Source organism: Carassius carassius, chromosome 40 (genome assembly GCF_963082965.1).
Source record: "Carassius carassius chromosome 40, fCarCar2.1, whole genome shotgun sequence".
Classification (NCBI taxonomy): Eukaryota; Metazoa; Chordata; class Actinopteri; order Cypriniformes; family Cyprinidae; genus Carassius; species Carassius carassius.
In genome coordinates, this window is record NC_081794.1 from 13,277,987 (window position 1) to 13,298,786 (window position 20,800).

The 20,800-nt window shown below is 35.7% G+C and overlaps 3 protein-coding genes across 5 annotated transcripts in view; 2 read left to right on the forward strand and 1 right to left on the reverse strand.

Moving 5' to 3' along the window:
* Positions 1–9,422, reverse strand: part of LOC132122138 (rho GTPase-activating protein 17-like) — a 32,989-nt gene extending 23,567 nt beyond the window's left edge. The window contains exon 1 of one of the 2 annotated variants that reach the window (XM_059532065.1): positions 8,961–9,422. In XM_059532065.1, the coding sequence (XP_059388048.1) occupies positions 8,961–9,013 (53 nt within the window). In that variant the 5' untranslated portion in view covers positions 9,014–9,422. The remainder of the gene's footprint in view (positions 1–8,960) is intronic. The other variant, XM_059532066.1, reaches the window with a different exon arrangement.
* A 680-nt stretch (positions 9,423–10,102) lies between these two features.
* On the forward strand, positions 10,103–16,606 carry LOC132122139 (leucine carboxyl methyltransferase 1-like). Of its 2 annotated transcripts, XM_059532067.1 has the most exons (12): positions 10,103–10,221; positions 10,358–10,449; positions 10,728–10,819; positions 10,917–11,038; positions 11,262–11,338; positions 12,367–12,428; positions 12,518–12,620; positions 14,289–14,409; positions 14,494–14,595; positions 15,806–15,897; positions 16,021–16,118; positions 16,204–16,606. In XM_059532067.1, exons 2-12 carry the CDS (start codon positions 10,364–10,366, stop codon positions 16,224–16,226), a joined length of 978 nt encoding a protein of 325 aa, XP_059388050.1. In that variant the 5' UTR covers positions 10,103–10,221; positions 10,358–10,363; the 3' UTR covers positions 16,227–16,606. The 2 variants fall into 2 exon arrangements, with proteins under 2 accessions (XP_059388050.1, XP_059388052.1); XM_059532069.1 differs by lacking the exon at positions 10,103–10,221 and having other exon boundaries at positions 10,261–10,449.
* A 1,269-nt stretch (positions 16,607–17,875) lies between these two features.
* Positions 17,876–20,690, forward strand: LOC132122140 (aquaporin-8-like). The gene is made up of 5 exons (XM_059532070.1): positions 17,876–18,185; positions 18,717–18,843; positions 18,968–19,182; positions 20,041–20,175; positions 20,424–20,690. The coding sequence occupies exons 1-5, from the start codon at positions 17,923–17,925 to the stop codon at positions 20,464–20,466; spliced, it is 783 nt and encodes a 260-aa protein (XP_059388053.1). The 5' UTR covers positions 17,876–17,922; the 3' UTR covers positions 20,467–20,690.
* The last annotated feature ends 110 nt before the right edge of the window (positions 20,691–20,800 follow it).

The window sequence follows — 20,800 nt, forward strand, 5'->3', positions numbered from 1 at the left end:
AAAAGGTCCTGTTCACACAATCTCTTAATGGTAATTTACCAGTAATTTGTTTGGAAGGTGCTACTAAAAGCACTGGTTCTTGAGCTGCTTGCGTGTAAAAGTACACTGTGCCATGTGTCACCCTGAAAAACATACAGTACATAACATATTTATTGTAATAGTCATGTAGCCAATTCAGTTTTATTCTGAATAATTGTGCAGCCTATAGTATGAAATAATGTTCAGGGCTCTAGACTAATTTTTTTGCACTGGTTGCACTAGTGCGTCTAAGAAAAAGTTAGGTGAAGCAAATTTTTGAACTGCATCGCACTTAACACCGCACTTTTACAAGTTCACTTTTTTTTTTTTTTTTTTTTTCGCTGTCCATATGGGCAATATTTACTTGTAGCCTAAATGATTAACTATCAATCTGGTCAACATAAATGTTCTTTATTTGAAGCACAATTCTACATAAAAGTAACTTACTGAAAAGGTGTTGCTGCTTAAAGGGTTTCACGGAGCTGAAAATTAAACTTAAAACATCTCAAGATAAATTAAATGAAAAGAAAATATAAAATAAGTGTTTTAAGGGCTTCGAACTGAACATCTCAAGGCTCAATGTCTTGGACTGTCCTCCAATGCAGTCACATGCCCCTCCGATGGCCAACTCCTGTAGTTTGGCCTTCTTGATCTTTGGCCTTGGCTAAACCAGCTGGCCACACTCTCTCTAGCAGCAAAATCTTCCAGACTTGGCCCATCTACACTGATTCTCATCAGATCTTCCACTGTGTCTGAAGGAAGGGAAGTTCTAGGGTCTGATTTGAACAGCTAAACAGTCCCTAAACAGCTTATACTGCTGTTTCGGCTATTAAAATAGTTCGGTTTTTTATGTTAATAGCAACGTGATTATATTTCGTTTCGTTTTTATTAAGTTAATTTAGAAAAACATTTGGAGCATTTTTTTGTTTGTTAAATATAAGTTTTAGTTTTGTTTTTTTAAAGTAACGACTTGCCTAAAATAAAATCTAGATATAAAACAGTTCAAGCATATAAAAATGTTTAAACGTTAGACCCAGATAAATGTTATATATATCCAATAGTTTGTGCGGAGACACCTCAGGACATGGAGACGCCAGCATGATCACTTGCATTTTTTCAGTGGATACGCTGCCCTTTTTGCTCATAAAGCTAAGAGTAATACATCATTCGTAACGGCAAAGGGTCTACTTTTATTTATGTGCCCTCACAATATCAACAAAACGTTGCGCTTTCTGCCGTGTCGTCTTTAACAGGAGTACAAAAATGAACCGAAACTCTGTAAAAACATGCCTCACAGACGTGATAAATATATCTATTGAAAGCTTTAAATGTCTACTTAACGAAATAAAACAAAAACTCTTTCATTATAATCATAATCCGTAAAGATGCTCTTCTCTTTAAAGGCGCGTCTAATGAGGAGATGATGAGTCAGGCTCAGCAACTTCATCGTTGCGACACAGACACAGAAAACACTAGTTTATTGGTAATTAATTCAAATATCCCCTCACTATTTCCCCCTGTCACATTTATGGTAATTTCTATTGCCAGTGCTTTGTGGCAAGCTTAAGCCTGTTGTGTGAGTTTGAACGCAGAAATGTTCAGCGCAGCTGCTGCGGGGGACAATAAACACTGTTGAGTCGCTCTTGACAGTCATGGTAGCACAGTCCCGTGTTGTTTCCACCAGCACGGCAATTTTTTTTTTCATCACCCAATTGATGGATGTCTAAAATATCAAAGTAAGGAGAAGTCTAAAAGAGGTGGGAGGCCCGGCCTGCGTCTAAACAATGACGTGAAAATTGGCCCGAAGCCCAGCTCGAGGGGCGTAAGAAAGTCGGGGCCCATTGGGCTCAGGCTGAAATGCAGGGCTCTAGTGTCTGTTGTTGAACCACAGGGAGATTTTCATCGTCACAGAGACTTTTTTTTCCCCCTCGAATGGCTGGGCGCACCGGTGCGACCTCCGATTTTTTTTTAGTCGCACCATTGAGAAATTAGATCGCACTCTAGAGCCCTGATGTTTATAAATTAAACTGTAGACTCTAGTAATGATCAAGTCTAGGACTAGCCAGCAGCTGACAGTCTGTCTAATGAAACCAGCTGTTCGAAACGGGAGTCACAGGCATTTACTTTCCCAGGGAATTTTAGCAGTCCACTGTCAGCCTTGTGAACAAATAGTTAAGGCCCTATTAATAGTAAACTAACAGAGGGCTTTGACCATGGCACAGATTATGTCCCGTCTATCTGAGACAGAGAATGTGAGAGGACAACACCAGCTCAGTTCACACAGGTTTCTTCTGCACAATCTGACTTTGCTGCAGTCTGGAATTGAACTACTGGTTTCGTCTGGCCAGAGGAGAATTGGCCACCCAATGGAGCCTGGTTTCTCCAAAGGTTTTTTTCTCCATTCTGTCACTGATGGAGTTTCAGTTCTTTGCTGCTGTCGCCTCTGGCTTGCTTAGTTGGGGTCACTTCATCTACAGCGTTATCGTTGACTTGATTGCAAATAAATGCACAGACACTATTTAACTGAACATAGATGACATCACTGAATTCTATGATGAACTGCCTTTAACTGTCATTTTGCATTATTGACACACTGTTTTCCTAATGAATGTTGTTCAGTTGCTTTGATGCAATGTATTTTGTTTAAAGCGTTATATAAATAAAGGTGACTTGACTTGACTTACACACACACACACACACACACACACACACACACACACACACACACACAAACATCTTTAACACTACTGTTTCAGAATAATGACTCAGAGACAGGTTGTATGACCTCACCTAAAAATTGTCTTCGTTAATGAACTTTTATTGAACTGTTTGCTACTGTAAAGATCGGAAAGGATTTTACTATGTTCAATCAAATATAGTGACCTTTGCAGGGAGAACAGGTAGATATTTATAATCTGAATGGATTTATGACCCTACGAGTTCACATCAACATAAAAACCAGCATACCGCAGTCTGGCAATAAAACATTGTTGAAATGTTTCCTGTGTGTGTCGAAGTGGGCCTGTCCCTGTGTCTGCACCTTTTGTTGTGGCAACCGTAACATTCGAAAGCACGGAGGATGTCATACATTATACAATACTGTAAGCTTGCCCCGCATAACCTAGAATATTAGTTTCACTGTACATTCATAAAATCTTATTGTTCTCCAAGAGGTAGACAGCAATTATGACCTTATTCTGCCAGTGACTTGACCATTTACATTAAACTTGAATGTAAAAATACTGCAGTAAAATCCTTTTAATTAACTTACTTTGTAAGTAACCACATTTAAGCATTTTGGTGTTTTTAATATTTTTGAAAGAAGTCTCTTATACTCATCAAAAATGTAATATTGTGAAATATTCTTACAATTTAAAATAAACATTTTTGATTTTAATATAGTTATAATTTATTCCAGTTTCCAGCAGCCATTACTGTCTTCAGGGTCAATTTATCCTTTAGAAATCTCTCTAATAAGCTGAATTGATGCAACATTTCATATTATTTTTAATGTTAAAAACAGTTGTTGCTTAATATTTTTTGGAAACGAACATACCCTTTTTCAAGATTCTTTAATAAAGGCTAAATTCAAAATAACAGCTTCTTTTTTTTTTAAAATGGAATTAGTTTGTAAAACTCAGTTGTTACAGTAATGAATGCTCATGCCCAAGGCTAATGAGTTGTATCTCTTTTTATGGTTATTAATATAAATGTTATGTATTTTAACAACACATCTCCTGATGCAAAAGGATGCTTAATGATGCTTAATATTTTATATATTTACTGACACATCTGTCACCAAAGCTGGCTTGAAAGTTAATTATGGTCATTTTAAGACCATGTGTTTTCTTTTTGTTATCAAAAAGGCAATAAAACAATTAGTGCCATTGTAATAATTGAGAAGCAATCAAGCAGACATGATCGCCATTAACTTCTAATGAAGCTTGACTAATGTGTTTAAAGCAGAATACACAGTCTGAATAACTGAAAAATCATCTGTCAAAGCTTGACTCTGATTCTGTACTGTTTCGTGTCTTCCTTTAGACTGCCATGTTACCCACAAATCTCAGACCCAGTTCCTCCTCCTGCCAAAGCTCCACGGTTGTAACCTCGTGACAGTAGAGAACAGCTGCTTTCAATTAACAAAGGAGGACAAGAAAAAGGGCCTACAAGACTAAAACCAATCCAGATTGAACTCCAAACATCTTGAAAGTGTGTCTGAATCAAGCTCTTGATGTCACATGTAAAGAACTGAAAATAAATGGTTTGCAGAGCTTTCTCCAGACACTGTCAAACTAACAAATTGATCAAAAATACAGTAAAAATGGTACACCTCACCAAAAAAAGAAAAAACAATATCACTATAAAACAATTTTAAATAACTATTGTTCTATTATAAAATATAAAACTGAATTGAATGAAATCAAAGCTGAATTTTCAGCACCATTCAGTCTTCAGTGTCATATGGTCTTTCAGAAATCTTTCTAATAAGCTGAATTGTTGCTCAGGAAACATTTCATATTATCAGTCTAAATTCCTAGTGACCCCACAGTGGTGTGCTTGCATCTTCACTGCGTCACAACTTTTAAAAAAAATTTATAAAAAAAAATATTAAGCATAAAATAAAGTACAAAGTAACAGAAATAGCCATTCCAAACAATATTGTGTAATATTTTTTCCTGTATTTATTTTACACTTTATATTTTTATTAACTTTTTTTCATTAACAGATAAAATGTTCTCCATGACTCCAGCTAATTGCATAAGCTAATTGCATAAGCACATGTAATTTAGCATTTTTATTTATCAATTATCTAACTTTGAAAACAAATGCCAAAGACTCCCCTTTGTTAGCCAGATATATAAATGCAACAAACGCAGTATTATGATCTCCACAGTTGCTGACACTCATTAGGCCCGTTCTTACCACTTATTCCAGTTTTTAAATTTTGTGAATCGCCTGACAGCAACTAATAAATAACACTTTACATCTTAAATTAGCCTTATCTGTACATTATATTCAGTGAAGTGTCAAGTGTATGGCCTGAAGAATACTGTCCATTCATGGTTTAAGTGGAGCATTACACACTGATATCAACAGTATCTGATAAAGAAGCGGATTAAGAGCACATAGCAACCACAAAAACTGCTGATTTCTGTAATGGCTTAAAACAGCCATGCTTTTACTTAAATTACTACAATCTTGTTTTTCCTCTTTGCTGAAACAAACACAGCACACAAGGCCAGTGAAAAGCCTGAGCTGACAATAGATCTGCATCATCAGCGAACTGACAGGTGGTTCTAGTCTTCTGATTAATTGTGAGGTAACGTGGCACTAATGTGGCTTAAGATGGTGTTATGCACAAGCGTGCCATTTAGATCGGCGGTAGAATCTGGTCACATGGTTTGAACCCCAGATCATCGCTGGATCTGCCTCAGAGATGATTCTTTGATTTCATTCATAGAAATGAAACTTCCTCAGTATGACTTCCTGTTTAAAAAAAAAGAATAAGGAGAGTTTTCCTTTAAGTGGTTGCATGCCGAACACAGTGTACTGCCTCCTCACAATCACAGGAACCATGGGACCAGCTGAGCCCTGCGTTCGTCCGACTCTCAACCACTTCAAGTCTGCATCACACTGAAGTGATTTATGGTTTGTAAAATAAATTCAGGAAGAGATGAGAATTCCAGCCGAATCTCTTTTATCCACATAATAGTCAACGGATGGCTTTGATGTTTTTATTTTATTGAGCAAATGACTCTGTGTTTACAAAATTGTTAATGAGAAACAAAAGTAAAATTAAATTTAAAAAAAATAAATTTCAACCTGCAGTCAAAAATTTATTATCACTATTTATTATCACTATGATTCAGAAGTTTGGGGTTTTTAAAGCAGGTTTCATTTATTTAATTAAAGGGGTCATACGACGATGCTAAAAATAACATTATTTAATAATGCCTGGTTAATGCAATGTGCTTTTATGTGGTTTAAGGTTCACAAAACACATTATTTTCCACATACCGTACATTGTTATTACTCCTCTCTGCCCAGCCTTTCTGAAACGCTTAGATTTTTACAAAGCGTATCATTCTGAACAGTGCGGTGTGATCTGATTGGCCAGCTATCCAGTGCATTGGGATTGGCTGAAAATAGGGGTGCACGAAAAATATCGGCCAATAATTAATGCATATCTCGCCAGTAAAGCCGATTATCTTCGAAATCACGCACCTGATGGAATTTACTGCATATGCGACTTACTGACTGCGACGAGATGCACATTAATTATCGGCCGATATTTATCGTGCACCCCTAGCCAAAAACCTCAAATGTGAGACAGAAATGTTACAACCCTTACCATATTTGGAAATGGACATCATCTCCACGACATGGCAGCGGCGGCAACAATACTAGCGAGAATAAAAGTAATGCCTTCTTTCTTTGCGTAAACATTTGGTGGTGTTATGTAAATCTTCCCACAGTGACATAGATTTTGGGGGGGGGGGGGTTTAAATGAAGCGTTTTAAGAAGGTGTGGATGAGTCTTAACTTTATAAACAATATCTCTTTGGATTTGAGACTTTAGTCTTTGCAACTTTACTTATTTTATATATGCACGAACAGATTATAACACTCCAAAGACAAAGGAAAACATAAAGAAACATCAAATTACCCCTTTAAAAATACATTGTTCTGAAAAATATTTTTTTTTATCCCAGTGATAGCGAAGCTGAATTTTCATCAGCCTCAATCTTCAATGTTGCATAATCATTTAGAAAATTGTTCTAATATGCTCATTTAGTGCTCAAGAAACATTTTTTTTATTATTATTATTATCAATGTTAAAACTACTTAATATATTTGTGGAAACAATGATGCATTTTTCTAGATCCCTTTTTTTTCCCCAAGTAAAAAATAAATATTTGATTTATTCATTCACTGTGCCTGACACTTGAAATTTGAAATTAAATTACTTTAAAACCTAATGATGCTTTGTAAGTTCATTACTATGTAGATCTTCATTTAGAGGTATAATTTGACACCTCACATGTTGTGAAAATACACTGTCTGGGCTGTCTAGTGGTGCTGGACGTGCCGCCCTCTTTATAGCAGACAGTAATTTTCGGAGGCCTAGAAAGATTGAGGGGGCTGTAAAGTTCCTGGTATTCCAAACTTTGCAACAAAATTATAAATCACCTCGGTTATCTTCTTTTAAATTGAACAGGGATGACCTTGCCCCAGTTGGGATCAGTGTGAACACTAGTAAACTGTTAGCTACTGGCAATTCTCATTGTCATCGGGCTAGGCAAATGTCTCTGGTGGCTGATCAAATTGCACATGTTTAAAGGGAATGAGGCTGCAGACATGGATGCTAAAGGTCAGGTTAACCACTAGTTAAATGAGCATAGCTGATAGGCAGGTGCATCCCTCCTTGTAAATGTGCTATGATTGGTTAGAAAACTAAAGTGAAAGGCAAGTCATCTCTGATACCATCTATTCAAGCCAGAAAGAAATTATCAGCTAGAAATGTTACAGTTCATTTAGTCAAGTGGCCTGTTCAACAAAGTTAGTATGATTGAGACAAACTTAATAAAAAGTCTGTATTAGATCTACTGAAAAGGCTTAAAGTGAAAAAAATAATAGTTTGACGTGAGGAAGGGAAAAAAAACTGCATTTACAGCTTTAACACCTCCCTGAGAGACCTGTGCCCTGCATGTTGAGAATTTACAAGCCCATTTACCCTCACACAGCTTGTGCAGAATGAAGAATGCAGTTTGAGGCATTATCAACAGTCAGAGGAGTCAGAAGTGATGACCATGTTGTAGTGATGACAAACATGTTGTCACATATTGCTTATTAAATTTTCTAGTTTACTAACACATGTGTTTTCTTGTAATTTAATGTTCTGTTTGTTTCAGTCATGACTGAGTCTGTTAAAACATAAATATAATGAGAATGAGTTTGAGAACTGAGAAGAACTCCGACTGATTCAAGAGTGATTCATGAACAAATAGCTCAAACTAATTATTGTTCGAAAAGACCTGACCAACTCATTTTAAAGACCCGACTACAAAAAATGATTCTTTCATGAATTAGACATGCCTAATCTTCAGGTGCAGATTGCGTTAACTGCTTAAAATAGTCTTAAAAGTCTATCTTGGGCACTGGCCCAAATGCTAGTTGGTCAAACTAGTCATTAGTCTTAACAAAAGTGGCTATGTTTATGCAACTAGCCCCCAAGTAGTTTATCAGAAACTTTATTTTACAGACACAGCAATATAAGGCCGCAACGAATCATACTAACAGTCATTATTGCTGCTCTAAAGTAATTGTCAAAAAAAAATTAATCTATCTAAAAGAATAATATGTGGTCAAATAACTGCACAATGTTTGTATACAACGTAAACAATAAAAAAAGTTTTACCATGGCATTTAGCTACTTGCTGTTACACTGACTGTTAAATTCTTCACACTGACTCATGAACGAATAGTTCATTCGATTCATTAACGAATTGTTCATACTAGTTTTTGAACAGATCCCACTGACTCGTTGCAAAGATCCGATTCAATAATTCACAAATCAGACATCTCTAATCTTCTTCAGTAGTTTATCAGATAGCTTATCTTTAAACCATTTCCCTTTCAGATTTAGTATTACATAGTAACGAGGCCGCAACAAGTCTAACAGTGTAACAGTCAAATCAAAAGTAGCAAAAAGTTGAGTTTGTAATCAAACAAAATTACGTAATTTAAATATAATGGTAAAACAACGAATAAAGTTTACTCTTAAGCTAACTGCTATTATTCTAAAAGGTAAATCGAAGAGATTTGTTTTAGGCAACAACCGCCTTGACAACATAACATAACAACATACCAACCCATGACAGAGCTGCCCGGCACCAGTGAGAGGAAAAAAACAAATAAAAACTTTAAATCTGTACTCGCCTGCCAACTGTTTGACTGGCGAGCTGTCTCATCCGATTGAACTGTTTCTTCATTTTAGTGGCGTCGGCCTCAAAACCCAGTTTTTAAGACGAGGAGAGTGTGTTCGTCGATGCCTCATGAGCCGAAAGATCCTTGAGCACGATGGTGAAGTCGTGTGGATAATTACATTAAAACAGCCCGAGCCCGCTGTACGGTTAGCTCGAGCAGCTAGAAAACTAGCCGATCGGGAGAGAAAAAAACAGTAACGTTAGTGTGGAAAAAGTTAGCTCCGGTGAATAGCGGTGCTCGTTTCATGTCATTCCGTACTGCAACTGCTCTCATAAACGGGAGTGAGCGGTGTTTCCACGTATGCCAGCCCGTGACATCTACGGTAGACAGTGGAAGAGCATAGCAGCGGGCTGATCCCTGCAACCGTGTCGGTAATGAGTGTGTGTTTCTCAGCTCAGCGCAGTTCCAAGATGATCGTGATGACATTAATATGGACACAGGGGCTGTCTCGAAAACTAGTGCACTGACTTTACAGACAGCATATTTGTGCGTATGTGTAGGCAGCTCCAAAGGTTTTGAGACGCAGCCTACGAAGACTACGTAGAGTTACTCATATTACCGACTGTGATGACCACACGCTCCCTGGATGGACTGTAGGAATATTACATCTTAAGGAGTCTGGATTTTTTTTTTTACAGTGTAAATAACTCATTTTTAGATTTTATAATATGATCTTTTAAAATATATTTTTATTACCACGTTCCTTATGTGATATCAAAATAAAGTTTTGTCTCTGTCTATTTATCACTTTCACTCACTGACAGCTGCTCACACCAATCCAGTCCAAATCTATAATACCGCGTTTAATACCTTATCTAGTTTAATGTGGTATGCGTCTAAATGGCAGATTTAAGTAATATATGTTTTTGTAGTCCTTAAATCATTAATCTCTAATATCTATAAATCGTCTGCAGCTATAACGGGACATTTTCCCGTTATCATTTACGTGAGTGATGCAGGGGTTAAACGTTGTGAACAATAATATAAAACGACGGAGTATTTGATATGATTACGATTTGCAGAATCATAAGCGTAAACATCTAGACATCAACCAATGTGAATGTTACACATAAATGTGAATAATAGCACCGTCATGCGCAGTATAAGGTCTCCTCGCTGCCACGAGATGTATTATGGGAAAGTTTCGTCAGCGGAAGTGGATGTAAACATGTCAATCGGAGCGTTTGGTTCAGTTTTGCGGCTGTGAAAATCAGTATGATTGATTCAAATAAATGTGCTTGAATGTGTTTTCGAAACTCAGTTTGCTAACGTTTAGCATTAGTGTTCATACAAATACAGCGTGTGTTATATGTAATGCAGTGTTTATCAACATCTCTTCAAATCTGTAGGTGTCCATGGCATCCAAACAGCCATTTACAGATTCTGACACTGCTGATGAAGCAGTCAGAGCAACTTGCGACGATGCATCGACATGCAAAAGGTATCAAAAATAAAATTATTAAACATGATTTTCTGTGTTTCTGAATACGTTACTGTGCTTCTCTCTAGACATTCAACTGCAGTGTTATTGAGCATCCTGTGGGAATATTTCAGTCGTGCTATGCACAATGTTTATGACAGGAATAGCTGTAAATACTACTTAAATTATTTTCAGATTATAAAATATTTTAATGTTAAACAGCAACGCTGTAATACTATTTGTTATCAACTTACAATAATCATTCAGTATTTTACATACGTTTTTATTTTGTTTTATAGATTTGCTACCAGTAAAGGTTACTGGACTGACCTCTACGTCCAGTATTTTGTGAGACAAATAGGTGAACGTAAAGCACCTGAGATCAACAGAGGTAAGAGTGTGATAGTGTTTAAACATCTCCCCCTGCTGGTTAATGTTTGCAGCTGCGTTTAATCAAATGCGCTGTCGTTTTATTAATCGTATTGTAGGTTATTATGGTCGTGTCAGAGGGATGAATCTTCTTATCGATGCCTTTCTCAAGAAGACGCGATGTGATTGCCAGGTGGTCAATCTTGGGGCAGGACTGGATACTACTTTTTGGAGATTAAAGGTCCCCCATCTCCCCCCCCCCCCCCAAATTTTTTTTTTTTAGCTATTTCTCGATTCCAAAAGAAGACATTTATTTTTTTCCAAAACTAAATGAATAAATATATTAGTTATATATATTTTTTTAATAAGGAATTAGATGTATTCTTGGACTCCCAGTAAATATTTTTGATAAACAATCGAAATATCTTCTGTTTAGTAAGTGCATGTATTATCTAAATTTTTAGGATGAAAACATAATGCCGAAAAAGTTCTTCGAAGTCGACTTCCCAATGATTGTTGCTAGAAAAATACACCACATCAAGTAAGGTGTTTTTATTGTTATAATATGATTATAGTTTTTATTGTCAGTAAATTGTTGAATGATTTTGGATACTTGGCATGTTCTTTTAGTCATATTCCTGTAGGGGGAGACAGTGTTTCTAGGACCCTCTGTCTCCGTATGCCCACCCTCCAAAGCATGGTTGGATTGTATATCTGTCATCTATTTTGTAGTGTATTCAGTTTTAAAAGTCCTTTGGTGCACTTTATCATTTTAAAATACCCCTCCTTAATTGATATAGTTCAATACCTGTTATGCATATGAATTATACTCCTGTGCAGGATGTTTAGTCATGGGTGGTTGGGCGCTAATTTTTTAATTGCTACATAATAGTCAGTGTAAATCGCTGTAGGTGTGGCTGTGCAACATACACAAGACTGCATTTGCATTTCATTGAGCTTTTTATTCAAAGTGACTTACAATAGAGGAACAGAAGCAATTTGTCAGAGAGCCAACTATATTCATAGTCTACCATGCCAGGTTTATTAGAAAGCTAAACTAGGAAACAAGCTAGAGCAGACGTGAAATGCAAATAAAAGGACGATTTTTGTATGCGTTTAAGTGCTTCGGTTTGAGAGTGTGTATGTAAGTGACAGAACAGAAATACACACAGAGTTCAGAGGGACTTATGCAATACAACCTTATCTGTAGACACCCTAGATTATCAGTGCATCAGATAACAGAATACCAAAGTGTCATCTGCAAACAAATGATACTTGACCTTTCTCACAACGTTTCTTTTTTTTTTTTTTGCAGTTTACTCTGTGTTTGTAAAGTCAGTTTTTTTTATTGTGTATTTCCTACAAGTTGTGTGATGATAAAACATGAATGCTTTTGAAGATAGAAATCTGATCACTAGTAGTGATCATGAGATAAAAATAATGTTTTCCATAAAACAATTGGGTAAATGAATTTATCTATCTATCTATCTATCTATCTATCTATCTATCTATCTATCTATCTATCTATCTATCTATCTATCTATCTATCTATCTATCTATCTATCTCAGGACAAAACCTCCACTATCAAAACCTTTGATTGAGACCCACTCCACTGATTCGCTCCTCCTGGGTATTGAAATCAAATTCTGATGTAACAGAGCATTTTACTTTGTTTTGGCGTGAACCTTTCACTCTTTCAGCTGTGTGTCTCTTTGAAAGAGGGTCACAGCCTGGACTCGGACAGATATTGTATCATCGGTGCTGATCTAAGAGACCTTCCTGCTTTAGAGGAGAAACTAAAAAAGTTCCAGATAAATCCAGTGTAAGTACTGTAACACCACTGCCTTGGCTGAGTTTAATATAAATGTAACATTATTTCAGTTTCTCTATTGCACTGCATTTTTGTGATGTTTTATCTATGTGGTTATCGGAGTAGATTATATTGTAAGTGCAGTTACAACCGCTCTTATCTTTATTGTGATGTGCGGGTTTGTCTTCTGAAAGGTTCATGTTTAATTTGTTGCCTCAGTTACATGTTAGTTTTTAAATGCTGCCACTAAAATGCATGGTTGTGTATCAGAACAATAGGTTTTTGAGATTAAACTTGATGTACTAGAACAGTAACTTCACGATTCTGTGCATCCTAGATAGGGTTGATCCATCCTGTTTGGCATCCCAATAGGAGTTGCAGGCATCTGTTGTTTTGTTTTCGTGCATCTCTGCTGATGCCCCTGACGACAATAGTACACTCGGGAGCATTTAGAGTTTCCTCAGATGCGTCAATAAGTCCACGTTTTCTTTGATGTGAACTGATGAGACCCGAAGGAAGCTACCGTTCTAGAAGGTGTATGACATCAATAGCATCATTCCCAAGGCCTCTCACCTTGAGTTTTTTTTTTTTTTTTGGTTTTGTTTCGCCTTTTTTTTTTTTTTTTGTGCAACTTCCTGTTCAGTCCACCCTAACGTGGCGTCTTGACGTTTGCCAGCTTGTCTGCAAATCCCATTAGTGTCTCAGATGCTGAGTAAATCTGGAAAATCTATTGTCATAGCACGCATAGCACTCTTCCAAAAACATGATTTCCTGCTATGTTCTTTTAGGTATTACCATAATGATTCTTGTTTTGCTTAAATGCATGAGCGGAACAAATTGTGATGTTCTCACTAGAAAAAAAAAAAAAGAAATGACCCTTTTTATTTTATACAGGAAACATGATTTCGTAACTACAGTAGATTCAATTTAGTTAATGCATTAGGTATAATAAACTAACAATTGTCTTTTTTTTTGTATTTAAAATTATCAACACAAATTAAGAGTTTTCTAATGATTTGAAATAAGTCTCTTATGCTTACCGGGCTTGTATTTATTTGATAACAAAATACAGTGAAATCCATAATATTATGAAATATTATACAATTTAAAATAACAAAATTGTAATAATTGAATACAATTTAATATGTAACTCAGTCCTGTGATGACAAAGCTTAATTTGCCCAGGAAACATTTTTATCAATGTTAAAAACCGCTTTGCTGCTTAATATTTTCAAAGGAAATGTTTTGACTATATTTTAATGAAGAGTAAGTTCAAAAAGCACAAACTGGATTTCAAATAGAAATCTTTTGTAACATTATAAATGTATTGACCCCAAATATTTGATGGTGTAGGTAGTGTTAATTAAAAATATACTATTATTCATTAACACCTTTTTCTTTATTATGCATTAAATAATGTTAATTTATACATAAATTGATATTAACCTAAATGCTATAAAAAGTAATTCTGTTCATTTTTAGTTCATGGTACCTAATGCTTTAGTGCTTTAGTTATGAATATGTTATCGGTTTAAAAAAATAGTTATCCCTAATTCATAGTTACATTTATCTAGAGGAAGCTTAATCATAGGATGGGTGTTGTAAAGAAACACTTCCCCACCATTGATATGAGCTGCTTAACATTCCTTTATCAGTGTATTCCTGCTTCTCTCCACCCAGGTTGCCCACACTGTTTCTGTCCGAGTGTGTACTGGTGTACATGACCCCTGAGAAGTCCTCTAAACTGCTGAACTGGGTCGCACACACCTTCCCCACAGCCATGTTCATTAACTACGAGCAGGTGAGTTCATGACGTTAAACAGCTTCATTACTACAGTTGTTTAAAAATTCCCGTCTGCGCCTCTAACTGTCCAGATCTTTTCAGGTGAACATGAATGATCGCTTCGGGCAGATCATGATTGAGAATCTGCAGAGACGACAGTGTAATCTTGCTGGGGTGGATGTGTGTCAGTCTCTGGACTCTCAAGTACGACATTTTACACTTAGGACTAGCAACTTCATTTATAATGTACTTTATTGATATTGTACAGCTGTCATACTGTATGATTGTCGATTGTTCTACTACTTACAGTAAGACAGTGTCTTTCTATGTGCAATCAAAACATTACACTGGGTTGTACTTGGAATTCAAAGTTGTTTTCCTGCTCCAAATACAATGGGTGATCAAGACTCAGGAAACAGAGCAGTTAAGCACAAGGCATTGTTTATGCGACCAACACCAAGACTTAAGTCTCACAAGCAGTGTCAGTGCACGTCTCTCAAGGTTAACACCAGCATGGTGACCTTCTGTAGACACCCTAGAATATCTGGTTAACATAGAATGAAAATGTGGTAGTGTTTGTGATGATAGTATGACATTTCAGTTTTCATTAATGTATTGTGAATCATATCTATCTTTAACACTAATCATTTTTGGCCACCATGATGGCCTTAGCATGGCTTGGTCTGGTCAGTTTCATACAGATCGAAAATGTGGTAGTGTTTATGATTAATAGTATGCTATTTTAGTTACATTAATATACTAATATAGATTTATTAATATTTTGAACCACTTTATTATTTTCTGTTTTCATTTTCATTAGGAAGTTTTAGTCATCAGAATATATCTGGTCAACGTGGCTTGATATTTGTATTCAGATTGAAAATGTGAAGTGTTTATGATTGGCATGTCATTCTAGTTTCTTTAATATACTAATGCAAATGTATGAATATTTAGAATTAGTTTAGAGCTAAATGAAGATTTTCTGTTTTAAATTTTCATTTGGAAGTTTTAGTCATTTGTAGACGCCTCAATATATCTGGTCAACATGGCTTGAAATTTGTAATGCGTTGTGTGTATGAAATGTGAACGATAGTGTGTTGTTTTTAGATTCATTAATATACTAATATAGATTTATTCATATTTGGAATTCATTTGAGTTTGCAGATGTGGCGTTTATGATCATAGTGTGTTATTAAATCTTATTTTAATGTTTTTTGTTTCCATTTTAATTCAAATTTTCTGCATTCGGTTGTTTTGTCATTTAATTTTTTTATTAATTTTTTTTAAGTTTCAGTTATTTATTTTAATATTTTGAATAAATGTTGCCTCGGCAATTAGCTAAAATGAAATATTTTTTTTTAATATTAGTTTTGATTGCAGTAATGAAAACAACTATTTCTGTGTGTTTCCACAGAAGGAGCGCTTTCTGTCAGCAGGCTGGGAAAGTGTAAAGGCACTGGGCATGATGACGGTCTACAGCATGCTTCCTCAGGAAGATGTAGCTAGGTACACAAGCCAACACTCAAATCCAGTTATAATCAAGCGTATGTATTTATAACTGTATAACCTGTGCCAGGAAATATTGAGATCACAATCTCTACAGTGACGCTCTTTGTTTTACAATCACAGAATTGAGCATCTAGAATTTTTAGATGAAAAGGAACTTCTCCACCAGCTTCTCCAACACTACTGCATCTGCTGGGCTGTAAAAGATAAGCTCAGTCTAGGTGAGGCTTCCATTTGCACCACTTAAACTGAGTTTCATGGATAGTTTGACGTCACCTGTAACTAACAGCCGACTTCTCTTTTCAGGCCTCTCGCAAATTGGGTTTTAAACTTCAATAGAGACTTGGTTGTAAATGTTTCATTTGAGACGACATCACTAAGAGTGGACAGGACGCTCTTCTTGTTCTTGGCGCTTTTCAGAGGACAGGAAGGGGAAGTCATTTATATCTTTAATTCCATTTTTGAGCACAATAAAAATGGAGACTACTGGCATCAGCGTCTTTTCTTCTGTTTTACTTGTCTCTTCTGTCTCCCATGTGACCGACGGGTCTCACTAAAGTGTCATATTAATTCAGGCATGTTTTACAAATGTAAAGCAAAGCTGCTGTTAAACAGTTTTTGTTAGCTGTATGAATAGTAATGGGTTTTTGTAAAAGCACTGAATATTCATGAACGGTAATGATGAATAAAGACAATTAAGAGTATAAAATCATGGTTACGTACTTGATTTTATTGTTGCACTTTGATTCAAAACCATTTTACACAATCTACATTGTAAAAAAAAAAATCCTGGGGAAAGAGATGCCCTTTTCAAATTACATAAATTTGTCATAAGTAGCCCTCAATTAATTTTTTCTGATTTTATTGTAGTTATGTTGGTTGATAAATATAGGTATAGAATAAAACAACAGCAAAAGGCATAAGTTTTTGTCCTGCCATGGGTTTTCCTTTTGATTATATAGTAGCATTAATTCTGGACTTTTTTTCATAGTACCTTTATAAAGGCAATTAATACTTTTATTAAACAAGGACACATTATATTGGCAGTAAAGACATTCATAATGGTATAAAAGATTTCTGTTTAAAATACATGCTGTTATATTGAACTGTCCTCGAAGCCTCATTGGGAATATTAAGCAGGACAATTGTTTTCAACATTGATAATAACGGGAAATCTGCAAATTAGAATTATTTCTGAATCATGTGACATTGAAGACTGTAGCCATTCACAGGAATAAATGACACTTTAAAATCGAATATTAAAATACAAAGCAAAAACGTTTTTAAATGGCAATATTTCACACTTGTACTGTTACTGCTGTATTTTTGATCAGATAAATGCAGCTTTAGTGAGCATTAGAGACTTCTTTCAAAAACAAAAAAATCTTACTATCCTAAACTTTTGAACCGTAAAGTGTTTTTTCAACGTCACGAATAATCACAAGGAAGTAGTTTTAGAAAACAAAAGGCGATTAAAAGACACAAAAAAAGGAAACGTTTCCTCTTTAGCCATCAACGCCAGGCATCCTGCCGTCTTTCTCTGCATTCATTTTTGTCAGTGACTCCCTGAAGAGAAACATGAACCCAAACCGACCTTGTCCTGTTATTTACCGCCACAGGAACCCCAATTTAATGCATGAGAGTGAGAGATGCAAATGCAGAACTGCACGCTGAACTGCAGAGCAATCTATAATATGCCATTAAATATGTCAAGTTTGGGGAACTGCATTAACTCTGATCAATCCAGTTGCATAAGACAAGCGAGCAGACCTTGAGTGACATGTGAGTTGGTTATGCACATTTTTATTGTCCTCAGTTGTGTAATAGCAGACTGGTGGATGATAAGCTATATCCTGAAGCCGTCACCCCCTAAACAATGCTCTCCACTGCTGGAATTGTAAAGTGTTTTTCCCAAGCCACTCCAAGGCCCGCCTTACCACCACTCCACCCCATCCTCTGTCCACCTTTATCAGTACCAAGCCGCAGTGTGTGAGCATAGATCACCTGAAGTTTCACACAGGCAAGATGACCTCAGCGGAGTCCAAGTCAGAGCTCTTTACTGTAGCCACTGGCGATGGAGGGGATGCCCATCAGAATCAGCCTAAGAAGTTGTCTTTCTTCGAGCACTATATTCAGCCGTGCCTGGCCGAGGTCCTGGGCTCCACTCTCTTCATGTTTGTGGGCTGTGTGTCGGTCATGGGCAACGTGGGCATCAGCGGGAGCATCCAGCCTGCCCTGGCACATGGACTAGCACTGGCTATAGCAATTGCCATTTTTGGAGAAATCAGGTAACTGCCTTATGTTATGTGTGCTTGATTTAGCAGATGACTCGACTTTGAAATAGAGAATAAAAATGAGAGATAATATATTTAAATATTAAACAATGTTTAGAATATTTATATTAGGTTTAGTATATTTATAATATTTAAGAATATAATATTGAAAAACGAATAATGTAACCAAAACTGTAAACTGAAAGACATTTATTTTGCATTTACTTCAAATATCTGATTAATCTGCAAAATTATATTTTTATTTCATGATTTTATAAATAATAAAAGTGTTATTAAATTATGATTTCATATTTTTATGTTTCATTAAGAAAAATTCATTGTATTAATATTTAAATGTAAAAGTATTTAATATAATCTTGTAAGATTTTCTTCTATTTTATATTTTATTGTATTATTATTTTAAAATGTATTAAAGTTTTATTGGAGAAAATAAAATGTAGCCATTCATTCTGAACCCAAACTGTAGAATTTATGTTTGATTGCTTACATTTGATTTCCCTTTTTGATCCTTTTATTTTTTCCCAGTGGCGGTCACTTCAATCCAGCTGTATCTGTGTGTGTTTACCTCATCGGAGGAATGGAACTGATCCTCCTGGTGCCATACGTGATCTCACAAATGTTAGGTGGAGTGATTGCTGCCAGCCTCGCCAAAGTATGTGTCTAAGCTTCTCTGTTAATATTTGACTTGACATGGTGAAGCCTTGATGTGCACATGATAAAACTTTCCCTTGATTCAATAGTTTTATTATTTATCTTTTATCTTTTTTTTTCTTTAGGCTGTCACTACAAATGAAGCCTTTGCAAATGCAACAGGAGCAGCATTTAATGCCATTGAGTCCGCTCATGGCACTGGCTCTGCGACTGTGGCAGAGATGGTTATGACACTCTTCTTGACTATGGTTGTCAGCATGGGTGCCGTGAACGGAAGGACCCGAAGTCAACTGGCTCCTTTCTGCATTGGACTCGCAGTGACTGCAAATATTTTGGCTGGGTAGGGAGCTAATATTTCATGCAAAAATAAATGATATAGCCTATCGTACAGAATATGTGCTACAGGATATTTCAAATAAGATTTAGTCTTCTGTTTCGCAGCCATAGAAAGCATTTGTGTTAAATATAAAAAATTAGTAAATATAGGAATGACTGGAAGCACTGTTTAACATCCATGTCTTTTTGAGTCTCCAACTTTGATATGTAATATTACTATACAGTACAAGAGGTACTGTCGATACTATAGTAACTATGTAAATAGGTGTGAACTGCAAGTTCACTATTGTAACAACTGTAAACATGGATGTTTTATTTATTTATGTAAACATGGATGTTTATTATGCAGGAAACATTTGAATTCAAAGCAGCGTAATAGAATGGAAAAAATAGAACAAATACAACACTAAACACATGTTTTTTTGTTTCTAAACACGTCTGTATGATTTACACCACTTTTAATTCTTTTATATCTAATTGTTATAATTATACAATAATTATACATACTTTAAAACGTATAAAGCAATAGAAATATAAAAACAGAAAACTGTCAATTATATTATGGTAAGGATCCATTTTTCTAGATCATTTCGATTTTTCTGTAGATCATTTTCTCACTTGTTTTATATGTGGAGACAGAGGTGTCTTTAATGAACATGGCAACCTAATGAATTGAAAATCACAGGATATGTTACAGGAAACAAAGACATTAAACAGCCTTAGAACAATAATGGCAATAGGAAACAATGATTTCTAACAATAAAATGTGCTAATGTGCTGTATTTGGGTCACTTATTGAAGCCAGTCTTCTAACTTCTCAGTCTTCAGTGATTTCACTGATTTTGTCTTCCGTGTTCAACAGGGCTGGAATATCAGGAGCATGTATGAATCCAGCACGGGCCTTCGGGCCAGCAATAGTGTCCGGTCACTGGGAGTACCACTGGATATATTGGGTTGGACCTATGACTGGTGCCCTGGTCACTGTCAGTCTTGTGAGGTATTCCTGCTGCTCACTTTTACATTGCACAATGAGTGGTTTTCTTCATTTAGAAAGAGTGTGAAGTCATTGAGTCTATAAAGATAACTGAGTTTGAATCCGATCAGACTGAAATAAGAATTCAGAGTTCATTTGTGTTTTATGTGTAATACAGTTTTTGTGTTTGAAACTTTCAGTCCTGATATGTAATATGTAAGTAGAAGTATTTGAGTATCTAAGTATCTGAACAGTTGCAATTTTTGTTCTAGGTTGGTGGTGGGAGACCAGAAGATTCGTGTTATTTTCAAGTGATGGAGAGGGGTCCTCAGAGGATCTCATGTTGCCAGCTTTTTAAAGTCAAGATAACTTGTAAAACATTGTATGATATTGTCAAACATTTATATTACTGCAGTATTCTAAACTTTCCTGTATTCTGATGCTTTATTGTCTCTTTGCCAAATGTATTTGTTGTTTTTATAGCCTGCCATAATGTATTCTGATGTTTTCTGTTAATAAACTTCTTTTGTTAGAAATTGCCTGCATGTATTTCTTCACTTTGCATATAATTTAAATAAACCTAAAACTGTTATTTATTTTATTTTATTATTATATATATATGCATATATATATGTGAATACATATATAT